Source organism: Melospiza georgiana, chromosome 8 (genome assembly GCF_028018845.1).
Source record: "Melospiza georgiana isolate bMelGeo1 chromosome 8, bMelGeo1.pri, whole genome shotgun sequence".
Taxonomy (NCBI): domain Eukaryota; kingdom Metazoa; phylum Chordata; class Aves; order Passeriformes; family Passerellidae; genus Melospiza; species Melospiza georgiana.
Genome location: NC_080437.1, coordinates 23,786,351 through 23,810,168, shown reverse-complemented (window position 1 = coordinate 23,810,168; position 23,818 = coordinate 23,786,351). Strand labels below are relative to the sequence as shown.

Below are 23,818 nucleotides of genomic sequence, written 5' to 3'. Positions count from 1 at the left end.
AAGGGACTCGAGGAAGGCATGGGAGATTGCCCGCCCTCCCTCCCGGGCTGCGGGCAGGAGCCACAGGAAGAGGCCATTTGAGTGGGAGGGTTTTACTTCCCTCCCTCCTAATGTCCAGCGCTGATCACAGCTGGAAACCTTTTATTACATGTTTTCTTTGGGGAGAGCCGCCCTGTGGCCAGATGAGCAGGGCTGTGCAGCCCGGGGTGTCCTTCGGATCCCTTTGCCATCTACAGGCAGGGTTCAGATGGTCCCTGCGTCCCTGATGCTCCCTCCTGCTGGCTCCTTCGGTGGCCCGGGTACCTCTGCCTGCCGGTCACCGCTGACTCAGGGTTGCACTCGGGGCTGGGCGTGTGAGCCTGGATGTCCTCCCAGTATCTGCGTGAGGATTGGTCGGGAATCGCAGCCAGGCTGCACCTAGAGGGCCGCCAGCAGGCTCTGCGCTGTGCTCTGACCGGCAGCCAGCACCGGCGAGGGAGGGGACTGGGGATGCTGAGCAGGAAAACTGCTCTAAAACTGCTCCATAGCCTGGTCTGCATGGTGGGGTGGAGGGGTGCCCTGGTGTCACTGGTGGGCTCCACTTCCAGGCAGGGGGCCCTGGAACAGGCTGGTCTGGGCTGGCAGCCTGTCTGCTGAGCCCCAAACTACTGTAGACTCCTGGTCCTTAGGGCTGTCATGTCACAGACTGGGGGAATTTGGGATGGGTAGCTTCGAGGCATTGCTGTGGGTGTCCTGGCTTTGATTCCCAGCCTGGTATTGGAGTGCCTGTGTTCTGGGGTTGCACAGGGCTCCTGGCTGTGCTGTGGCCAGTGGTGCCTGTTTAGTCTTATAGAGGAAGTCTCTGAAGAGCCCCAGGGACCAGGGATTTGGGAACGTGGCTTTGGTGCTGTTGTATTTTAGAAACATCTATTTTGTGAAATGCCTGCTGTTTCTCCGGTGCTGTTTACTGCTTGCTAGAAGAGGATTTCAAAGTATTAGCAGCTTCTCTCTAGGGACAAGGTACAGTTTGTTCTGCATGGGCACAGGCTCACGCAGGCTCCGGTACCTACATGAAACAGAGGTTAACTGCATCATATGTGCATCCCCCAAGGTTTGGCTGTATTCTCACGGTGCTGGTGCTGCTCCAAGGGCAGGAAGATGGGTCACAGCCTGATCCTGGCTAGCTTTGGGAGGGAGGTGTACTCTCCCAGGGCTCTGTCCTTGGTGCCCTTATCTTCCCAGCCTCCATTATCTCTCTGCCTAAGCCCATCTACAAACAGGAATTCGCATCCTGTCTCATGCCGGTGGCACGCCTGCGCTGCTGCTCTGCTCTGTGTGTCCTGTGGCTCTGCTCAAGTGGGGGCTGCAGCCCCTTCCCTTGCCCAGCATCTGGCTTTTCCTGGCTGTCCTGCAGCATGGCTGTGTGACACCCTGGAGTGCAGTGCAAATACTTTTTTGAAGTTACCCAAGCATCCCTGGAGGTGGCTGGGGGACTGGAAAGGATGTGGGGTTGGGAATTTGGAGGAGGAAGAGTGACAAAGCTGGTTTGGTCCTGGATTGCAAGCACAGACCATGTCCTCTTGTAGCCTGCAGCAGAGGTACTGGGGTATGGCTCCAGCAGTGACAGCTGGCTGCACCCCTCTTGCTGACTCCTGCACTTTTGTTATGAGTTTCGTAATGGTTTTGGGCTTATCTGAAGCACCAACAGCCGGAATTGGAGGAGCGCGTGACAGTCCATGAGGTGGCTGGAGCTGGCTTGTCCCCTCCCTGTCCTGCAGGACCATGTGTGGTGTTGGGTAGAGCCTGGTGTTTTATCCATTCATCTTTCCCAGTCATGCAGCTGCAGAGTGAATCAGGCAGAAATTTTCGGTGTGGAGACATCCTGGGTAATTGGAAGGGTCTCGGGCTGAGAGCAGCACAGGCCTTTGTGCAGTGGACCCTCCTGAAAGCAAGGGGGAAGGTCCCCTATGCCACCTTCTGACCTGCAGCTGCATCCCCCTGCTTCCCCTGCGTGGTCAGGGTGCTGGGGGTGCCCTGCCACAGTTTGCAGCCCAGGCTGTTCAGAGCCTGTGTGTACTGTGAGGAAATCAGTGCTGGTAGGGGGGCTGTGCAAAGTGTTTACCTGGCTCCCCGTGCTCCTCAACAGTGCTTTTCCCTTGAGGACGATGACCTGAACTTAACATCGTTGGATGCAGAAACCATCTTAGAGGCTGAAGAGATCCTGGGCACAATGCAGAACTATCTTGACTCCTCTGTGATCTCCATCATTGAGGATCTTTCTCTGAGTGAGGTGGGAGCTCACACACAGATGTGGGGTGTGGCATGGGTGGGGGTGATGGCAGTGTCCTCAGTGTCCAGGTCTTAGGGCTGTGTCCCATCGCCCTCTGAGACCGTCCCTACCCTTACAGCAGAGCAAGGCCTGCCTGGATGCTCAGAACGAGCTGTCCCTGCTGACTGCCATCACAGAGATCCTGGACAGCACAGATGATGAGACCTTGTCCCCCTTTGACACCATCATGGATGCAGAGCTGCTGACCTCACCTCGTGAGCGGGAGAATACCTCGGTAAGTTGGGGGGCAGATGCAGCCTGACCCCAGAGCCCATGGGAAGATGGTCTGGCAGGGCTCTGCTAGGTCCTATCATGAGGGTGCCCTGAATTAGGCCAGTAGGACCCTGGCCTCCAGTACCCTGAGATGAACTCTCATGACAGTTCCAATGTGAGAGAAGTGCTTTGGAGGGCCATGCCTCCCCCTTGAGTCTTTATAAAGAGCCAGAGATGTGCCAGAGGCTTTGGGGAGCAGCATGTCCCCAGTGGGAGCTGTGTGCAGTGTGGGTGAAAAAAGGCTGTTTGCTCTTGGGCTTTGTGGAGTGAAGTGTGTGGGCATTGTGGGGCTGGGGGTGGCCTGTCCCCTCCAGCAGGTAGACCTGCCACTGTCTCATCTTCTGTCCATCTTTCCAGTTTCAGAAGTTTCTCACCTTATCCCGCCCGTTGCTGGAGTGTGAGAGCCCTACCCTGGAGCAGCCTAAGGCTCTCAGGCCTCTCAGCAGCAGCAGCAGCAGTGTCTCCGTGGCTGGGAAGGTGAGCAGCTGAGCAGGGCAAGCTGAAGCAGCAGTGTTGGGGTGGTGCTGGGATAACTGCCTCTGCTGCAGCCCCCAGCCTTCCCTCCTGGCATGGGCATCCTTTCCCTGAGACGATGCTTTTGCAAGGTACCAGTGGCAGTGGGAGCAGGGTCTGCCTCACGTGGTGGGTGCCAGGGACTGGGGATGCTCCCATAGAAGCATCAGATTTCCAGCTCTGTTGTGTTTTACTGGGCAGGTCAGATGTGTCCCAGCTTTTTGTCAGCCGTGGGGCTTTGCTGTAGAGTTGCAGCAGACCCAGTTGACTGTCCTGGGGGAGTGCTGCTAAAAGCCCAGGAACTGATGTTTGCTGTGGTCCCCTTTCCCAGACTGACACAGATGTGGCCTGGGACCGTGCTACTCATGGCCTCGAGGACCCAGTGCTGCCAAAGAAGCAAGTCTGCAGTACCCCGAGAGTGGAGAGGAAGGTGGGCTGGCACCGAGCCCGAGAGCAGCCCCTGCCACAGCGCAGTGATGGGGAGGAAGAAGAGGAAGAGGCTGCCTTGAACCTGGAGATAGACAGAAGCATGGAAGCTGTGAATTTCTGTGTGAATGAGGCAGGGGTGGCGCTGGAGGAGCATGAAGACCCCTGCATCATCAACACAGGTGACGTATCCCTGAGCGAGCTGGTAAAGTCCATGCACCCCTACTGCCTGCCCACCTTCACTGTGTGCCTGGACCCTGACACGGAGCCTGTGGCCAAGGAGCTTCTGAGCAGTCCTGTCTTGCTGGAAATTGTGCCTGGAGAGGGAGAGAGTGTGGAGATCCCTGTGGTTCTGCAGCCCTTGACTCCCAACTCCCCTGACCTGGAGCCCCAACTCCTGGGAGTAGAGGAAACTACCGGCGAGTCAATCCCAGAAGATCGTGGGGAGCTGCCAGGAGCTCCAACCCAGGAAAATAAGTTGGAAGAGGAGAAGGAGGAAAAACTGCCTGGGAAGGAGCCTTCATGCAGTACTGCAGAGGCCACCTCCCCACTGGAGACAGCAGCACCTGGAGCCTCAGGTCCCAGCAAGAGCTCCTGGCACAGCACAGAAGCCCCAGCAGGTGGAAAACGTGAATGCTCTGAGAAGGGACGGGGCCGTGAGAGATCAAGGAAGAGTCGGAAAAAGAAAGCAGCAGAGGACCAAAGCAAGCAGGCCCGGCCTGGCAGGGACTGTGTAGCCCACCGGCTCCGTTCCGTTGGCTCTGGACAGCCCCATGCCCAGCCAGCCATCAGCAGGCAGCGGGCAGAGTGTCCCTCTGTTCAGGTCTCAGACTTCCTGGCACAGCAGCTGGAGAGAGCCCGTAAGGAGGGGCAGATGGAGCTGCATGCTGAGCGGGCACCTCGGCCCCGGGGCAGGCCTCAGAGCACGGCAGCGGCTTTGCTGCCCAAGAAGGTGAAGCAGGAGCTGCAGAAGGAGCCAGCACCAGAAGCCGTGAATGCGACCCTGGAGAAGAACAAGACTCTGGTGTCCCTGGAGAAGACTGCACCAAGCGTGGAGGGGCAGCCAGCAACTGCATGTCCCAGCCCGACAGACCAGGCTGAGGGCCAGGGAGATGCGCAGCCATCTGCCGGACAGAGCGGTGGGGTCTCAGAGGCTGCCTCTCAGCTCCCAGAGCAAGGTGCTGGGCTGGAGCCTGCCCAGAGGGTGCCAGCAGCAGAGCTAAGTGAGGGCCTGCCTAAGGAAGCCAAACCCAAGGCCCTGAGCCTGCGTGAGTACCGCATCCGCATGCTGCACCGTCAGCCCAGCGCGGGTGACAGCCAGCAGGGCAAGAAGCAAGTGGCCAGCAAGTGGCCCAGTGTCCCCGAGCCTCCGACAGAGCTGGCGGAGATCCCCTGCCTGGTGTCACCCATGCGCTCCAGCACCGAGGCGGACAGTGCTCAGAAGGGACCGGACAAACCCACCAGCCCTGCTGCTGTCCCTTCTCCTGTCAGCAAAGCTCCTGCTGCTCTGACTTCAGCCCCAGCACCTGCCGCAGCTCCACCACCGCCATCAGCACCAATGCCTTTTGTCGCACCAAATGTGCCCCCAGCTGCTGGGGTGGCCCCCACTGGGATGCCACCAGCCTCTGCCGGTGCTTATGCCCTTTACCCACCAGTGCCTTCCTGGCCCTGCTTCAGCCCGCAGCCCATGGGCTGCCATGGTTTGCCCCCACCACCCAGTGCCAGCTCCTCCAGTGCTTTTCACATGGTGCCTGGCCTCCCACCTCCATCCATGGCCTGGCCCCCTCCACCTTTGCCACCCCCGCCTCCATTTGGCCCAGGTGGCCCCTATGCCCCAGTTGGGTGGGCACCACCATCCTACTGGCCTGGAATCCCCGTGCCGCCTCCGGTGCCTTCCCTTGCGTACAGGGACCCTGGAGCAGCAGTGCAGGCCACCGCTGCCTTTCCAGCTGGCAGCCACCCTGGCACAGCCCCTCTGCATGGGCAGTCTCCTGCTGCCCCTATGCTCAGCTGCCCGGAGCCACCAGGCTTCCCTGCCCAGTCACCTGCTGCCCCGAGCAGCGAGATGGGGCCTGCAGGTGGCCCGGCCAGGCCGGCGTCTGGCAGGGTGTCAGATCCCAGGAGGCAGGCAAGGCTGGCAGGAGAGAGCTCCCTCCCCAAGGCCCCTGTGGCCCCAGCCCAGCCCCTGCCAGCCCCCTCAGCTGCCACTGCCCAGCCCAGCAGGGTCCCTCCTGCAGTGCCAGTCCCCCAGGCTGTCCCCACCCAGCCTCCAGAGGAGTCCCAAGCTGCAACTCCCAGCCAGCTCCCAAAGGTACCCCCAGCTTCCATCTGCTGCCCAGCAGAGGTATCTCCTGCCCCTGTTGGGGAGTCCCCTGGCACCCAAGCCACGGAGAAGGCTGTAGAGCCAGGGAAGGAGGCAGCAGAGAAAGCCCCATTGGAGCCCAAGGTAGCTGCCGGGCAGGAGGTGCCTGGCCAAAAATTCACCTCCCAGGCTGTGGCACCACCACGGAAAGCAGGTCGAGAGAGCAGCCTTCCCACCAAGGCACCCACTGTGCGGCCATGGAGGCACCAGCCACTCCTCAGCCCAGCGCAGCCCAGAGACAGCAGCAAGGACATTGTGCAAGCCTTCATCAGCGAGATTGGTGAGTGGGAGGGCTGCAGGACGCTGGGCTGAGTGTCAGCAGCCAGCAAGGCTGCAGTGCTGCCGGCAGCCTGGGTAGCAGGACCGGTTCCTGGCATTTCTGGGGGTGAGGGTGGCAAAGCCATGCCCACAGGCTTGCAGTCTCTTCCCAGTGCTCTGCTGGGATGTTGCCTGCAATGGATGGTCTGGGCTGGCTGTCTTGAAACTACTTCCTTCTGGGACTGCAGAGCTGGCTGCTCCTGTCCTTCTGGGACTGCAGAGCTGCTGCAGGCTCTGTTACTGCTTTTCCTCCCCAGTGCTTGTCCCACCATCCAGGGAGGCTGATGAGGGGGAGAATGGGGTTGGGGTGCATCACTGTGGTGCTGGGGGAATTCTAGCTGATCTGACTTGCTGTGCTTTCTCCCTGGCTCAGGGATTGAAGCCACCGACCTGTCCAGCCTGCTGGAGCAGTTTGAGAAGTCTGAAGGTGCGGATCTGGCATGCCATCCCCTGCAGGGCTCCCTCCGTGCCACACTGGCCTCCCTGGGCTGTCCATGCTCCCTGTGTCAGGGTGGTAGTGGGAAGGCTGTGATGCTGCTGCCTGTGGGCTACCCTGCCCAGGTGTTTTGTCCTGCAGCTGTCTCTGCCTCCATCTCCTTGGCCTGTGGAAATATCTGGGGGTCCCCATGGCAACCAAAGGGGTGGTGAAGAGTCTGTGAAGGAAAAAGGTTGTGCAGCTCCTATCTTGAGGGAGCTGGGTTTCAGGAGCTGTGCTCTTCTGAGCTGTTCCTGGGGTGCTTTGTTGACCCCGTCCTTCAGCCCTACTTGTTGCCCCTCTCACCTACCTGTTCTCTTTTCAGCCAAGAAGGAGGAAACTCCTGTACAGCCCCCTGAGGAAAGGCAGCTGACAGGGAGCTCTGGGTGAGTATCAAAACCTTGGCAGCTGGTGCCCAGCATGGAGCCCAGCAGAGCAAGGGCACAGAGCAGCTTTCAGTCCTGGCAGGATTTGAAGTGTGGTGGTGCTGTGTCCATTGGCCCAGGAGGGGCTGAGCTTGTTGCTGGACTGGGACAGAGCTGGCACTTAAGGGGGAAAAACTGGGACAAGCAGTGATGGGCATGACAAGGCTGTGCAAGTTTTATCCTAGCAGCTCTCTTGGATCCTCTGTCCTCATGAACTGGCCAGTGGGGCCGATTGAGTGGGTGCCTCAGGCTTGGGGAGTGGGGCTGGGCTTTGCTTGCTGTGTTTGACAAAGCTCTTTTCCCATTCTCAGACCTGAGACCCAGCAGGAAGCATCAACCCAGCAGGACAGGAAGCCCACAGATGGGCTGCAGGCCTCTGAGCTGGCCAATGTGGCAGGTAAAGAATATTTGGGACAAGGGAGGGTAGTGTGCTATGTCGTAGCAGGGCTGTTATGTGTCTGGGGGGACACCTTGGGGAGTGAGGGGCCTGGGATGTGAGGGAGCCCCAGCGGGGTGGGTTGCAGCAAAGGGCTGCTGTTGTAAGCATTCTGGTGCTCTCCCAGGCCTCACGCCCCCAGCGACACCTCCTCACCAGCTCTGGAAGCCTTTGCCTGCTGTCTCACTGCTGGCCAAGACCAAGTCACCTGGATCCATGCCCCAGGAAGGGCCCCAGAAGTCGACCAAGCTGATGAAAGCCAAGCCACTGCTCCCAAACAAGATCCAGGTGAAGAGCATGGTGCCAGCCCCTGCCAGCACAGCCCCCAGCCACGTCTGCTCGGGAGACCACGACTACTGCATCCTGGGTGCACCGCAGCCCGAGAGCAGCCATGGCCCTGGCACGCAGCCCCCTGCCGAGGGAGGCTCCCGCTGGAATGTCAAACACCACCGGGACATCACTATCAAACCCATCTCCTCCTTAACCAAACGGACGCTGGACCAACCTGAGCCCACCCCTCCAGCCCCCGACACCACCGTGGGGCACAGCCCGGAGCCCCTGGGGATGGCCTGCCCAGCTCCCCTGGATTATCGGACTACCATCCCCAGCAAGGGCAGCACTGGGTGCAGCAGTCCCCCCACCTCAGTGCTCCTGTCTCCAGCTGCATCCCCCTGCCGGGAGCAGGAGGTGCGGACTGCCGCTGCCCAGCCCAGCCATGCTGCTGCCAAGAGGTCCCTGCGCTGCTACCGGAGACCCCAGGACTCACCCAGCCCCTCTGCCGACAGCTGGAGGGCTGGCCGGAGCCGTGCCAGCCGTTCTTTCAGCTCCAGTTCGGATGGAGCTAGCGAGTCCTCATCTTCATCTTCATCCTCGTCCTCCCGGTCCCGCTCACGGTCGCTCTCCCCACCTCCCAAGCGGTGGCGAAGGTAAGCAGTGCATTGTTGCTTGCTCTTGGGGCGTGTCTTGGTTTGAAAAGACAGGTGTCTGGTAAGGAGGGCAGGAGCCTCTCTTGAAATGGAAAATGTAAACCCCCTCCCTCCAGATTATTATAATTTTGAAATTAAGGGGCTCTCAGGCAAAGATATGGGAATAGGAATAACAGTTCTTTACTAGGAAAATTAAAATAAAATTGCAGTAATACAAAAAAGCACTGACAGAGTCAGAATACAACCTGATTAGATGGTGGCTGCTGTCCTCCTGGAATGACAGGTGTGGTTCTGTTGAAGCAGTGATCCTGTAGAAGGATGTAGTTTTCCTCTGAAGGTCCAGTGGTGGTGTAGATGGGCCTGGTCTTCCTCTGGGAATCCTGTGGAAAAAGGGTCCCTTGGGTTTCCAAATATCAGATTTTTCTTTGGGTAGGAATGCTTGGCTCCTCCCCCTGGGTGGAGCATCTCACAATGGGATGATGTAATTTTATGCAGCGAGTCAATGGCCCATTAACTGGAGATATTTCCCTGGATGGAGGATGGGTCATAGAGGAGATAAAGAACACTGCTCCCCCTGGTTTCAACAGGTGGTGATAGAATACCTGTAGCATTTCTGGTTACATCTTTCATTGCAACCTAAAACAGGCAGTTGTCCAGTGGCTGGTCTTTTGCAAGAGCCCAGACACATCTTTATGGTCCTGCTTAGATGGCTGGGTTTGATGCTTTTGTCCTTGTGGCCCTTCTGAAGAGATGTTTGGCTCACAGAGGGTGGGGAAGCTGCACCCTGCCCATCCAGTTGTGGCTGAAGCCTCCATCTGGGCCCATATGCCTGCAAAGCCTCCAGTGAGCCAGACTTCCTTACTCCTTCAGAAACATCCAAACCGTGTTACAAGTCCTTGGCTGCATCTTTGCTTTTGGATGCTTTTTCTGGAGTATTACAGCAGGTGTTCATACTTGTGCTGTGGGACTGTTGCAGCCCTTGGTATAGAAGTGAGAGGAGCCACAGTGGAGCTCTCCAGGGAGCTGCTGGAGGCAAGCAGAGAAAAACCTGTCTGGCTTGGCTGCCTCAGGGGCTCCCTGTTCTCTTTATGCAGGTGGCTGTGTAGGAAAGTGGGACAACTTGCACTCTGTGGGATTCCTTTTGGAGCCCTTGTGCATTTGGGTGATGTGCAGCCTGTCCCAGCTGGGCTGGGAGGCACTGGAGGTAGTGAAGGGTTTCTCCTGTCGTTCTTTTGGCGTTCAGCCAGTTCTGGAAACATCCCTGGGCATGAGGGGCCTGTCCAACCAAGACCCCTTCATTGATAGCCAGTAAATGCAGAGGCTGGAGCTGGAAAGGCCAGGTATAAAAGTGCCATGTTTTGTGGTTGTGCAGCTTGGGGATTGTGAAGCAACACATCTGGCTTGGCTTTCCAGCAAATCAGCTGGCCTTTTGCTGGAAAATGTCCCCGTGTACTGTGCCACCCTGACTTGCTGTCTTCCAGGAGAATGTGGCATAGGAATATGTGGCAGAGTCAGGCAGCATGCCCTGCTGGGGTTTGCCCATGGCAGGGACCACCTATGGCCAGCATGTCTGGAGAGGGACTGTGCTCCTGGCTGGAGGCAGCACAGCTTAATCCCAGCTGTGTTTTGGTCCTGCTGTCCTTAGGGTTTACCTGGCCCTGCTGGAGAAGCTCTTGCAGTCTCTGTTCACATGGCTGTTGAGCACAACATGGATATAATGTTGTCTTGTGCATCGTGTGGGGCTCAGCACAGAAGTCCCAGCCCTTTCTGAGCCCTCCCAGGCACAGCCCTGTGCTTCACAGTTCCCCCATGACTATTTCTTGTTCTTTGGAAGCTGTGCTTCTTGTGAGCCTGCTCCCTTTTCTCTGTGGCATTGGGAGCCAAATGGAGCAGCATTTCTGTAGTCTTGCTGCCCTGGCAATCGTGCTGGGGATGGGTCCTGTCCGAGTGGGATGCTGAATACCATGGGGACAATGGATATCTTTTCCTGCTTTGGAGCCTTATGATGCTGGACAAAGGGAGGGCTCAGCTGTATCTCTCCTTCCCCCAGGTACCGCTCAAGATGTTCCCACAGCTCCTCCTCTCGCTCCAGCTGTGGGTCATGTGGCAGGTCCCGGGACAGGTCCTCATCCTCATCATCAACATCCTCCTACTCATCCAGGTCCACATCCCGCAGCCAGTCCCGCTCCCCCTCGCCCCGCGGGAGGAGTAGCAGGTGGAGAAGGTGAGCGTGGCCATCCTGCAGGGGTGTGAACTCTCCCCAACCCATCTCCCAGCCTTCTGTGGAGGAGGGATGGACCCACTCCTTCAAGATCTCCCTTGTGTTTGGAATCACTCTTCTGACACCCCCATGATTCCGTAGCTCATGTGTCTGGTTTCTGCCCTGACAGATACAGCTATGATGCACAGGACCACTACCAAAGGCAGAGGATCCTCCAGAAGGAACGTGCAATAGTGAGTGATGGAGGGCTGGGAATCTGGGACTGGAAATTTGGGGGTTCATAGCCCCCATGTCACTTCAGAAACAGAGGATGTTTCTGCATGGGGGTGAGCCTTGCCAGCAGCATTGCTGGGAGGCCCTGGCCAAGGCACAGTGTGGTGGGAGGCCATGCAGGGAGGGTGTCCTGTGTGAGAGGTCCTGCTCACGGATGGGCCATCCCTGTCCGCAGGAGGAGCGGCGAGTTGTGTTTATCGGCAAGATCCCCAGCAGGATGACACGGTCAGAGCTGCGGCACCGCTTCTCTGTGTTTGGGGACATTGAGGAGTGTACCCTGCATTTCCGCTCCGAGGGGTAAGAGCTGTGGGGAGATGGGTCAGTCCCTTCTCAGGGATGACTCCTCTTGGCCCTTTTCCCATTACTCAAGGGGATGTTGCAGACCAAGGGGGGACAAACATAACTGTTGCTGCTGATCTCCTCCAATGTCAGGGATAACTATGGCTTTGTCACCTACCGGTATGCTGAGGAAGCCTTTGCTGCCATTGAGAGTGGGCACAAGCTGCGGCGCCCAGACGAGCAGCCCTTCGACCTGTGCTTTGGTGGCCGCAGGCAGTTCTGCAGGAGGAACTATGCTGACTTGGGTGAGTTGCGCAACCTCCAAGTTGAGGGTTGCCCTCCCTGGGTCCTTCTCTTCTTTCCAGAGGCATAGGAGTCCCCATCCTTGGGATCAGTCAGGGTTGGAAGCAGAGCTGCATCCAGGAACTGTCCTGCCCTGAAGGATTGAATGGGGGCTCCCTGTCTCTCCAGCACTGTGTTGGAGGCCGGCCCAACTCTGGGTCTAGAGGCTGGCAGGTGAAAAAAGATAAGAAATTTGCCGTGGGAATGGCCAGAACTGTGCCATTGTTTCCATGAGCTCAAGACAGCCTCTCCCCATCTCTTCCAGATTCAAACCGTGAGGATTTTGACCCAGCTCCCGTCAAGAGCAAGTTTGACTCCCTGGACTTTGACACTCTGCTGCGGCAGGCACAGCGCAGCCTGCGGAGGTAGCGGCAGGCAAGGCGGAGCACCCGCCCCCACTTTTATACTCAAATACAAAAGGCAAAAAAAGAATGGAGAGAGAGATGAGATTTTTAATAAAATGAAAAAGGAAAAAAATTTGTTTTATAGCCAATATTTAAGGAGGATGGGTCATTGGCCTTCAACTGGAGCAGTCCCGGCAAGTGGCAGCCCTGGGCTTGCCCCAGACATATAATAAATATGGATGCCCAAACAGCAGCACTGCCTTGTTTCCTCTTTTGCATGGGCTATTCCCAGGTGTGGGCTTAGGCTGTGCCCCCCTCAAGACCCCAGGGACTCTGCCTGTGTATGGCCCCATCAACTGTTGTGCAGGTCATGGACTGGGCACAGGAGTGGGATGTCTGGGGAGAGTGGGGCAGGATTGAGGTCACCGAGTGTGTGACTGTCACCATGGCAGCCTGCAATGGCCTGGCACGGGGTGAATGCCTCTCTGAGGACCCCTCCGACAGTCTCTTGGGCTCTGCTGGCTGCAGGACTTGGCACGCCGAGGCTCCCAGCAGTTTTGGGGCCACCTGCACGGCCCGCAATGGCCACGGGGGGGCAGTGCACGATGCTCCACCGCCGCTCCCAGCAGCGGGCTGGGAACCGGCTCAGCCCTTGGCCAGAGCTCGGGCACGGCTCTGCTCGCTCCGAGCCCACTGCCCTTCGAGCCTGCTTCTTGGTATTGCTCCGGCTCGCCGGAAAGAGGGGAGACATCTCATCTCTGGGTTTCCCCTGAGGGAGAGGTGTCTGTGTGACTGCAGAGATTACAGCTGTCTGCAGGGGCATGGTGCTTGGCAGGAGAGGATGGCCAGTGGCAGGGATGGATGGATGGTGCCTGTCTGGGCCCTCTCAGTGCACTGCAGCTCATGGAGGAGAGGAGTGATCGCAGGCAGCCCCCAAGGGAGCAGGCTTGGGCCTGCTGCCAACATCTTTTCTGCTCCCTGCTCTTGTGCTGGCAGTCAGAGAAAAGCTGTGCCTTGGACTGCTTCTAGGCTGGGACAAGCTTGGGCGTCCCTTGCAGGTGGCAGTCCTGACTGGGAATGCTGAGATGGCATTGAGTACCCTGGCTTCAGGACTGGGACAGGCTTGGGGTGGGGTGCAGTGTTTGAGCCCTCTCTTGGCACACCCTGGGTTAGGAAAGTCTGCAGCTGCCCAGCTGGACAGTGCAGAGCTGGGAAGTGTGGAGGGAAGTGATGGGAAGGGGATGGACCCCCATGCCATCCCAGGGTTTTTCATGGTGTTTAGGGTAGGCAGGGGCTGGTCAAAGTCCCTTCAGATCCCTTACTTGGTGGAGGCAGCACCCACTCCAATAGTGTGAGATCAGGGAGGGGAATAGAGAATAAACCCTGGGTGGGGGAGTTCAGCCAAGTTGATGCTGATGTTGCCACTTGGATCATGTTCAAGGCTTTGAGCCCTTTGTGGCTGTGCCTGGGTGTATTGCAGCACTCTTATGGACTGGCACTGTGGCTGGAGCCCACCTCTTCCCTGGTGTTCTCGGTGGAGTGAGGTGCTGCTGCTCCTGCCTGCACACTGGGGACTTGTGCTGCTGCACTGCTCAGCCCAGGGAGGCCTCTGCAGTACCCAGGGATGTGGGGTACAGTCAGGCTGCCTGCAGGTGGGCCCTGAGTGAGCTCCCACCCTGTTCTCTCCTCCTGGCCCTGGACTTTGCACAAGGGAGGGTCCAAGGAGGCAGCTGCAGGCAAGGGTGTGAGTGGGATAGAGGGAGGCAGGATGGGGGCTGTTAATCAGCAATGCAGTTCTTCCAGGGACATTGAAGGAGGGGATGACAGCCAAGGCCCAGTGGGGTCTTGTGGGGAGGATGTGTGTCCCTTTCTGTGAGTTCATGCAAAGCCCTGTGGCTGCAGCACACCTGCAGCCCCTTTCCTGCCCAGAGCTGCTGGGCTGATGGTGGTGCTGACCAGCATCTCCCTGGTCTCAGAGCTGCCACAGGAGTGGCAGATGTGGATCCAAGCATTACAGGGAGACCATCTCTTCAATCAGCTTTGAAAACACTCTCTAGCTGTTGGGTGATTCAGACCTGAGGAAACTCTTGTATGCCTTAGAGCTGGGCTTGTTCCTACAAATACTTTAGGTGATCTGAAAGTTTCTTTACAGCTTTTCCTTGAAACTGTGGTGCATCTGAAGAGGCAGGCAGGAGCGGGTAGTGTTATAGGCAAAGTGGAGTTGGACACAGGGGATATCTGCTGTCAGCAACCCTGGGAACCCCTGGGCATATGGTATTCCATGCATTTGGGCAGCCCTGTGAGCATGGCATCACCCCAAATATGTGTGCTGCTGACTCTTGCATGAGCAAGGCTGTGTCCTTGTGTTCCTACAGCTGGGCTGCACATGGGCCCCTCTCCTCCCACTGCTCCTCTGGGTGACGAAAGGCAGGGGGTACAAAAGCATTTGTGTTGCCAAAAGAATTAACACCCTGCTGTTGTGCCCTATAAATCTTCTGAGTGTTAGAGGCTGGCTTTATTCCCCTGTGTTACAGTTTAATGGTTTCCGTTAGCAATAACCTGCCCCTGTGTTCTTGGTTATTGATTTAAGGTTTGTTGTGGAGGGTGTGAGAGTTGCAGAAAGGTGTTTTCCTGCTGTCAAGCCAGTGGCAAAGGCACTGTTGCAAAGAGGAGGCAGGAGCATGGAAAGCAGTGCACAGCAGCTCTCTGGAAGCAGGGGTGCTGGTGGAAGCTATCTGGAGAAAACTGGGGACAGTGGCAAGGAGCAGCACTTGGAGCATATGCTTCACCCTGGCAGGCAAGCCAGAGGTGAGGAGCAAAGATGAGGTTTTGTAGGAACCCCAGCTCTGTTGGAAACAAATCTGCTTCACCATAGGATAGCCAACCTTCCTCCTGCAAGCAGCAGCACCCTTTGCTGCCTGTGTGAGTGGCTCTGCCCCGAGGTGCTGCAGCCCATGGCTGGGAACCACACAGAGGGTGTTTTATGAGAGGTCACTAAGCAGAGCTGGGGTTTTCACTCTGTTTCTCTTCAAAGCACTCTCAGCTTTTCCCTTTCTGTTCCTGCTACAGACTCTAATCTCCAGCAGCTGTCCCTTTCTGCACCAGGCCCTGTTATCTACAGTCTTCTTCTGGACCAAATCTCTAAGGGATTGATGCTGATATCATATCTTCCTTCTCCCTTTCCATTTTAATTCTCTCTTGCATTAGTATGTTCTGAACATGATTTCCAAGCTAGAAAGCAGGTAGAAGGGCATCCAAATTGCTCTTTCATAGTGGGTAAAACCCACAAGATGAGGGACTTGTGTTCTGTGCATAAGCTGTTTTGGAGCCCACGTGCAGAAGGCAGTGGGGCAGCAGAAGAGTCTGACAGCAGCACTCCTTGCACATCTCTGCCCAGGGCTGAAGACTGCACAGCCCTTGTCTTCATTTCTTTGCAGAGCTCAACATTTTCTCAGCAACAGCACAGTCCCATATCCTCAGGAAAGTTTATTCCGGGTCCACGTGTGGAGTACTCACATTTCTGTGAGGTGGGTGTTCTTTCTCACACTTAGATATTCACACTTAGAAGTTCAGCATACTCATCCTGAAAGTTGACAGGGACCCCTGTGGGCAGAGGTGCCAGGCAGGAACCTGGCTATGGTTCTTACTGTTGACACCCATTCCAGACCCTGAGACCACCAGTCCTTGAGATTCAGACTTACTCAATGCACCCAAGGGCTCAGAGCTCCTGACCCAAAGCAGAGGTTGCTGCTGTGGCACATCTGTGCCTCCCCAACCTGAGTTCCCTTCACCAGGAGCCTCACAGGGGTACCCAGCTCCAGGGTGCCTGCTGAGAGTGGCCATGGCAGTCTGGTGCTGGGATCGATGCAGGTGGGCTCAGAGGAGCCCCAGAGGGCTGGGAGAGGTGCTCACCCCACTTTGGCCTGTAGCACCCTCAGATTTGGGGCTCCCTCACACACCACACTTTCTCTGCTCTCTTACACATTCCTCATCCTAAATCCCTGCCTGCCTGCTTGTAAATAAGCCCTGGAGGTCAGCCAGTGGTTGTGTGTCCTTTAAATCTGTGCTTGTAGAGCTGAGAGCCTGGGTTAATGCCCCTGTTTCCTCTCACAGCCGCTGCTGCAGTTACTGTGTGTGCTTGTGTTCACATTGGGAAGTCCTCCAGGGTCACCCTGTAGTCCAGTGTCTGCAGCTGGGAGTAAACATGCAGTGAACATCCTGTTGGTGCCTCTAGTCTGGACACTTGCTCCTCTCACCTCACCAACCAGGTGCTACAAGTGCTTTCTGACTCCTCTCAGAAAAAGACCTGCAGCTGTAACGTGCTACAGGGAGCAGGCAGGAAGATTAGGGGATCATTGCTCTGCAGCTTGGCAATAGCAGAGAATTAATGAAAAAAAAAATTACATAAGGTCTAAAAAATAGATGTGAACTTGGGGAAGTAAAAATCCAAACCAAAACAAAACAAAAAGGCCCCAGTCAAAACCACACACACACAAAAAATGCAACCACAATTTTTCTGTCAATCTAGGAAAATTCCCTCCTGACCCTAATCTGGCAATAGCATTAAGCCTGATGTGTGAGCAGACCTCTGGGACAGTAATGCTAGGAGCACCAATGCATGAGACCTAGAGCTTGCCTTTAGTTTCCCAAAGGAAGGAAAACCTCAGTATCTTTAGTAGCAAATTAAGAGGGAAATTATATTCTTCATCATCACAATGCCCAGCAGAAACCCAGAAGCCTGGGGTAAAGCAACATCTCCTCCAAACATCCTTTGTACTGCTGACTCCTTGGCCAACCTGGATCTATATCCCAGGCTGAGCCACCCATTTCCAGGGTTCCTTCACTTATAAATTAATGGAGGGAATTCTAACAAAGTGTGTGTTAAAATGATGCAGGTTTTTCTGCCTCATTACCCTTCTCAGAAGGCTGGTCCAGAACATTAATCCTGGCAGGGGTATAAGCTCTCTAATTCACCGTCTAAATTTATTAAATATTTTTTGCCATTATTGTACATCTTGCATATTTTCATAACAATTTTATTTATCATTTTCTTTTGGTGGTTCTTCAGAAATATATCTGTCCCCTCTAAGCCTGTCTGGCCAGAAGAAACCAAACTCTTTTAGTAGATTCTTAATCAGCTGGTGTTTGTTTGTCTCAGCATCCAAATTTTTTCTCTCTGTGCAGTGGAAATTTATCCTTCCTGGATGTAGAGCTGCAAGGATATTCTGGAGGAAGTCTCACAATGCCTTGCGCAATGGCAATAATGTTTCTGTCTCTGCTAAAAATAACTTGTCTGATGCATCCTAGCATAGTGCCATTCCTTTTCCACAGAAGCATCATGCTGCTGCTTCATATTCATCCTTCAGTGCAGTAAGGTCTTTTTATTCCTTCGGAGCGTTCATTTCATCAGTTTGTAGCAAATGCCCTTGCTGCTGGTCCCCAAGTGTTTAATCTGCCCTTTCTGCCATTAAATTTCACCCTGCTTCCCTCATCCCTTGACAAGGTCAAGGTCCCCTTCTTCCCCTATGAGGAACTATTACTCTCAGCACTTGCAATACCTCCCAACCGTCTGCTCCCTCTGCATTTTGGGAGTTTGCACATGGCTCTTCTGAAATTTCCAATGGATTTACTAGCCTGAATTTATTCTCAGAATCTGTGGTTCTGTCCTGCAGCCTGGTCATGCTTGTGTCTGATGCAGCCTGGCCAGTTTCTTGTGTATCTCCTCTCCAACCCTGGGACTGATCTTCACCTTTAGCAGCAGTTTCTTCTGATTTGTAGTGCACCATCCTTTCCTTTGAATTGAGTGCCTCAGTCTAAGAAACTGGCAGCCCCATCTAAGGGATTATTTCCATTGTGCTGTTCCTGTTTCACTAGGTATCTCCTCACTCCCCATGTTCCCTTCATCACCTTTACTGAAACAGAGTTAAACCCACTTTTGGGGTTTGATTGCAGCTGGTTCATGTCCCCTCTCCCCTCACCTCTCTCCCTGCAGGGGTACATTTGGTGTCTGCTCCTCCCTACAGGTCTGCTCCCTGACTGATGGAGTAGGCTTATCACTCAGTGAAGCTGTGTCTGAAATGATGTTGTGGTTTATGTTATACTGAATCAATATGGAAATTTGCTTTCTGTCTTGTCAGAGGATATCTGAGCACTGCTATTCTGGCACAGCCTGGCATTCACTGTGAAATTAAAGACTCCTATAATTGCACAGTTTCTACTCTTTATCCATCTTGTAGCCTTGAAGACAGCACAGTTTATTCTCAAGGCTCTGTCTGGTGTATAAGTAGCCAGCCCCTGAGAATAAGGACCCTGTGCCACCCTTTCACACACCTCCTCAGGACGTATCTTATCCATAATTCCCTTTTATGTCCTTACAATGACCTGATTTACTAGCAGTGCTTCACGACTTCCTGCTCTCCTCCTACCGACCAGGTGCTGCCAGCCAGCTTCTCCTCCCGCTTATCTCTGCGGCTTTGTTCCAGTGGCACACTCTGCCTGTGCCAAGCATTCCAACGCATGCTGGGATGCACCATCCTCTGGCTCAACACCTTTCCAGTATGCCAGCACTCTGGCTTGCCTGATGTGGCCACAGCAAATGACAAAACTTGGGCAGAAGCCTACAAAATCAGTAGCACAGGCTGTGACAAAATCTGAGAAGGAGAAAAAACTTGTATGAGGAATGGATGACTGAGATAAAGGACATGGTGTTTCCAGTTTAACCTCAAAAGATTCTGGTTATGGGATGACAGAGCCTTAGGTGATAAGGCTGGTTGGACAAATGGCTTAACACCTCTCAGCTTAATCCAAGGGAGACCCACAAGTCTGTGTGAAAATGCTAAACAAGGTAAATTGAGTGTGACTGGAAGGCTTAGTCGATGGGTGAGTTACAAGGTTGTGAAATTGTGTACGATATCAATATAGCATACAAGCACTGTTCCCAGGTGAACTGGTATTAGAAACTGCACCTTCAAATAGCATATTTTTAGAGGCAGGAAGTATGTAGAGAAGTAGCAGAAAATACACTTCTTCAGTTACCAAGAGACAGTTGGAGCTTGTCCCTAAGTAAAGCAGCTCTCCTTCAAGTACCTGGGGGTAAAGTGACTCCTGCATCCCACTCATTCACTAGAGCAATGCTGCATAAGCTCAGGAAGCAGGACTTTACGAGCTCCAGCCATGTGACCCAGAGCAGACATGACTGAGGGCGTAATTCAGGTGGCCTGGAGCACGATGTCTATCACCTATCAAAGGACTCGTGAAGGGCACAAAGAACACTGACCGTGTGGTGCAATGAAGATGTGGAGACTAGGCAATATCTGTGTATCAGAACTTCCAAGACTTGGGATTTCACTTAGCCTGTAGGTAAAGCACTTAATTTGTTATAAAAATTAAGTGAATAAGAGATGATCATAATGTTTGGGGAAACACCTGGTACAATGAATGAGAAACAACTTCAGGCTAAATTTGTGTTTTTATAGGCTTTGAAGTCTGGCTAAGGGGCAGTTAGACCTCACTGTGGTCCATTTTCACCAGTGGACGAGAATGAGTTCTACTTACAATCTCATGTGAGTAAAAAGACCTGCAGGATGTATCTGCTCATGAATTGTAGCTGCCACTGGAGGAAAATGAATAAATCAGACTCCTCCGGATGCTGGTGGAAGCAGACTTCAGAGAAGGCAATGCTATTAATGGCCCAGATAAAAGGAATAGGTCAGAGCAGGACAGGATCTCTGGAGTGCCAATAGCAACCAGGGAAAGAGGGGACAGCAGCCAACACCACTTACTGCTATGGACAGGTGTTCTCTTAATCCCCATCTCTATCAACATCCCTAAACATTTCCATGCGAGAGCAAGGCTGGTGAATCCATAACCCCTCCTAGATCCACAAGCTGGGCTCAGTTTTGTCTTTGTATTCTCTCTCTCCTGGTGCTTTGACTAGTAGCTAATTCCTCAGACCTCGGTGCTTCCCATTTGATGATTCACTTCAGAGCTATCTATTAATGAAATGTAAGTTAACAGGGACTAAAACCTGATCTGGGACCCTCAGCCACCACCTTATTACTTCAACAATATCTCCCTCAACATGCTGGAAGCCACATGTTGGAGTGAGGCAATTACAAGGCTGGACCCAAACTTGATAGAAATTTTACATATATCCATTGCTTTTAAACCACAGCTAAAAAATGTTTGGATGTCCACTACTGTGCTTGGTGACAGTAGTCTGTAGTCAAGGTAATTTTTCTGCACTGTTCTTCCCTTAAAGCTCTCTGTTGGGCCCCTGAGTCCCTGTAGGCTTCCCCCTACTCTGTAAACATGTCTTTATTAGTAATCTTCATGTTTTTAAAAAGCTGTTCTTTTGAAAATTAATTTGGCTGGCTTAAATGTGTTGGGTTGTGGGGTGTCATTATTTATTTATTTATTTAACTTGGCAGGCTTTGGGGTTTTTTTTTCTTTGGTCATACTTTTTTTTTTTTTTTTTTCTTCTAAATATCATCTTTGTTCTACTGTTCTACTTTGAGTGATGCCATATTTAAAGCTTTAAATGAAGGGTCTCAATATCATTGCAAGCATTTGTCCATTCATTAGCTACCTAAAAATTCTTCTTAATTACTCTGCTGACTTCTACACTTATTCCCTTTGAAAGGAGAATATACTCATCTCCTTTTTAAATGACATTGCATTGCAGTGTACTTTTCTGTTGCTTTTTCCTCCCTGGCTATAATACTGGATTTGAGCACAGTGTGTTCATAAAGACAAGGTGACTCTTCATTATTACATTTCAAACTCCCTCCCATGTACTACTCGTGACTAAATCAAGAGGTCATCCTCTGCTTGGTTCCTCTGAGTGGTCATTCTAAGAAATATCCACTTATGAGGGCTAAAAATGCAGTCTTTGCATCATTCTTTGACATGGAGTCTACTCAGTCTGCATGGGGGAAATTAATGTCTCTCATTATCATTATGTTTTCTCCCCTGACAACCTCTCAAGTCCTTCAGATGCTTTTTATTCCACCATTCTAATCAGGTGGTCAATAGTTTATGCTCAGGATCGCTTAGGCACATGTCAATGCAAAATTGTTCTCTAGTAGTTTAAACAACATCCCAGGTGTGCTTTTTTCTCCCTGTTTCCCCCATCCTTTTCCTTTTCCTTTTCCTTTTCCTTTTCCTTTTCCTTTTCCTTTTCCTTTTCCTTTTCCTTTTCCTTTTCCTTTTCCTTTTCCTTTTCCTTTTCCTTTTCCTTTTCCTTTTCCTTTTCCTGGATGAACATTCTGCTACTAGCCTGAATAATTTTCTATGGCTTCATATCTTGAGCTGTTTCTCTGGCATTCATTTTCCTACTGAAATGAGACAAAACCTTACATTGGCCTGGGTGGGTTTTTTGTTTTGCTTCTTTTGTTGTTGTTCCTTTTTAAAAATAAAATTCATGTTTGATTTCTAGCTCTGGACTCTGCTCCATGAAAATGTCTTCTTTCACCAGCTGTTTTTTCAGTTTGCTGAATGTACATTTGTAACTTGAAAGAAAACTTTTATCACCTTGGAGAAGGGCGGAGATATTTTCTATCTGCCTGCAGCCCCTCCTCTTCTGTAATGCAAGAAGCATTTTATGGTCATTGCTCATAAAAATTAGCTTACTGTGTATGAAGACAGCTTTTTTTATACCCACACCCACACTGCTCTTCCTAGGGTGATGGGTATGGTGACCATTCCCTAATTTCCTCAATCTCCATTCAGAAACTGCAGAGCATTTGCACTTTTCACTTCTTGATTATGAGAACCAGCTTAAGCAGAACATAGTACACTGCATCAAGTAAATCAGTGGTTTCATATCTGAAGGGATTTGAAGTTCTTGATTAGTCACTTGTTACTGAGCCTCCAGCACCTCCCTCATGCTTTCACAGTGACCACAAACGTTTAACATTGAGCAGAGTTTGGAGTGTGGCTGTTGACTGCAGAACATGAACATCTGAAGCCATTTTGAGTGCTGCCTTCATTCTTGTAGTCTATATATATAGAGAGAGAGGTTTTATGATGAGCAACTTCAAATTTTCAAACTCTTTGCACACTTTATTTTGGAGACACTGCACCTGTTGAGTTGCTGGTGTGGAAAACTTGTAAGGTGCAACTGCTTGATCCACTTGCCTGTCTCTTAGGATGCACCAAGCCTTCCTTGGAGTTACCTGCATGTTTGGTTGAATTGTTTTGTTGCTTCTACAGCATTTATAGTTTTGGCCAAGCTCCTTAATGAGCTGACATACACAAAGATGCTGTTGTCTGCTAATCATAGTGGCACTGGAGCAAGCATTCATAGATTCATAGAATGACCAGGTTGGAAGAGACCCTCAGGATCGAGTTCAACCCATGCCCTACCAGCTCAACTAAACCATGGCACCAAGTGCCACAGCCAGTCTTTTTTCAAACACATCCAGGGATGGTGACGCCACCACCTCCCTGGGCAGGTCATTCCAGAACTTTATCACTCATCCCGTGAAAAACTTTTTCCTAATATCCAATCTATATATCCCTTGGTGCAGCTTGAGACTGTGTCCTCTGGTTCTGTCAGCTGCTGCCTGGTGAAAGAGACCAACCCCCACCTGACTACAACCACCTCTCAGGAAGTTGTACAGAGTGATAAGGTCATCCTGAGTCTCCTTTTCTGCAGGCATTCAGAGCATGAGAACTGACTCAAGTCATGCTGCAGTCTCAAGTCAAACATGCTGTGGACAATTTGACTGTTCCAGTTCCAGCTCTACCCTGGTTTCAGGTAAATGTTTCCTCATCCCCTAGAAACAGTTACAAGCTGACCTAGTGTTCACCTTGATTCAGGGTGCGTCACCCTTCCTTTTATTACAAAGATGATCTTTTATAGTCCATTTATTCAACTGTCCAGCTTTCCTGTTCCTTTAATGGGGATAAACTCCCTGCTGTAAACCCCAGATTATTCCCATCGACCTTACAGATCTATTGCTTTCTATTTATATTTATATTATAATTTCTGACAACACATTGTCTTGTGCCCCGAAATCCATCCTAAACTTAATGATAATCTCTCTGCTTTCACACTGATAGTCTGTCCATCTCCAGTGAAGCTGCTATTGCATGTGACAATAAATTCCTTTGAAAAAGGGATCAAATTGCTTCCCTCTTCATCCATCCTGCACACACTCCATGGTGTTTCTCAGGTTCCTGTCCACCAGTGTAAGTCACAGTGTTTCCCAGTGTTATTTGTGGATCATTGTATATATTGCTCCGTGCTGTTAATGCCCTCTTGTCTTCCAGACTCATCTCTTGCAGGATGTATGATTGTACTCGTTGTGTCAAAACCTGGCACACAAACTTTGCTTGGATGGAGTGACTTTGAGCACTGAACAAATGTTAAATATGTTGTCAAAAGTTAATTTTGTGTCTCTTCTCACTGACTTGGGTAGACTTTCCAAAGTGCAGTGTTCCTTTTGCTGGACACTGAGTCTCCTTAGCCTGTGATCAGTCATGGCCTCCTCCATGATGTCACTTTCTACCTCATTAGGATTTATTTCAGTGTAGGCTCACACACTTTTGTATGAGCTCCTCCCTGCAGTGGGCATGGCACAAGCATTTGGACTTGGCTTGCATTATTTTAACTGTGTAATCCAGTTTGCTGCAGGGAATAATCCTGTTCTGGCAAGAAAATGAAGCGTTAGTATCTCTCTCTCATTGCTATAAATCATTTAACAAAGGTGATATATTGGAAGCATCCCACATTCCTCAGAAGAAGGCATGTTTCCCCCTAACTTTCAGTGAGGTCTCATTTGTTGCTCCACTTGAAGGGATGTAGTTTGTGTTTGCTTCTGCTTGTCTGGGGCTTCTCAGAGGACTAGGTCACTCCATCCAAAAGCTTGCAGAGTCTGGATAGAAGCAGAGTT

At 52.5% G+C, this 23,818-nt stretch overlaps 1 protein-coding gene across 1 annotated transcript; it reads left to right on the top strand.

Moving 5' to 3' along the window:
• Window positions 1-1,946: 1,946 nt before the first annotated feature.
• PPRC1 (PPARG related coactivator 1) lies at window positions 1,947-12,174 on the top strand. Its single transcript, XM_058029593.1, is given in 14 exon segments — window positions 1,947-1,974; window positions 1,977-2,269; window positions 2,388-2,543; window positions 2,939-3,058; window positions 3,426-6,162; window positions 6,574-6,627; window positions 7,001-7,061; window positions 7,412-7,497; window positions 7,664-8,462; window positions 10,513-10,686; window positions 10,853-10,916; window positions 11,132-11,253; window positions 11,389-11,540; window positions 11,843-12,174. Coding segments are annotated over 14 exon segments (4,950 nt in total). The 3' UTR covers window positions 11,947-12,174.
• The last annotated feature ends 11,644 nt before the right edge of the window (window positions 12,175-23,818 follow it).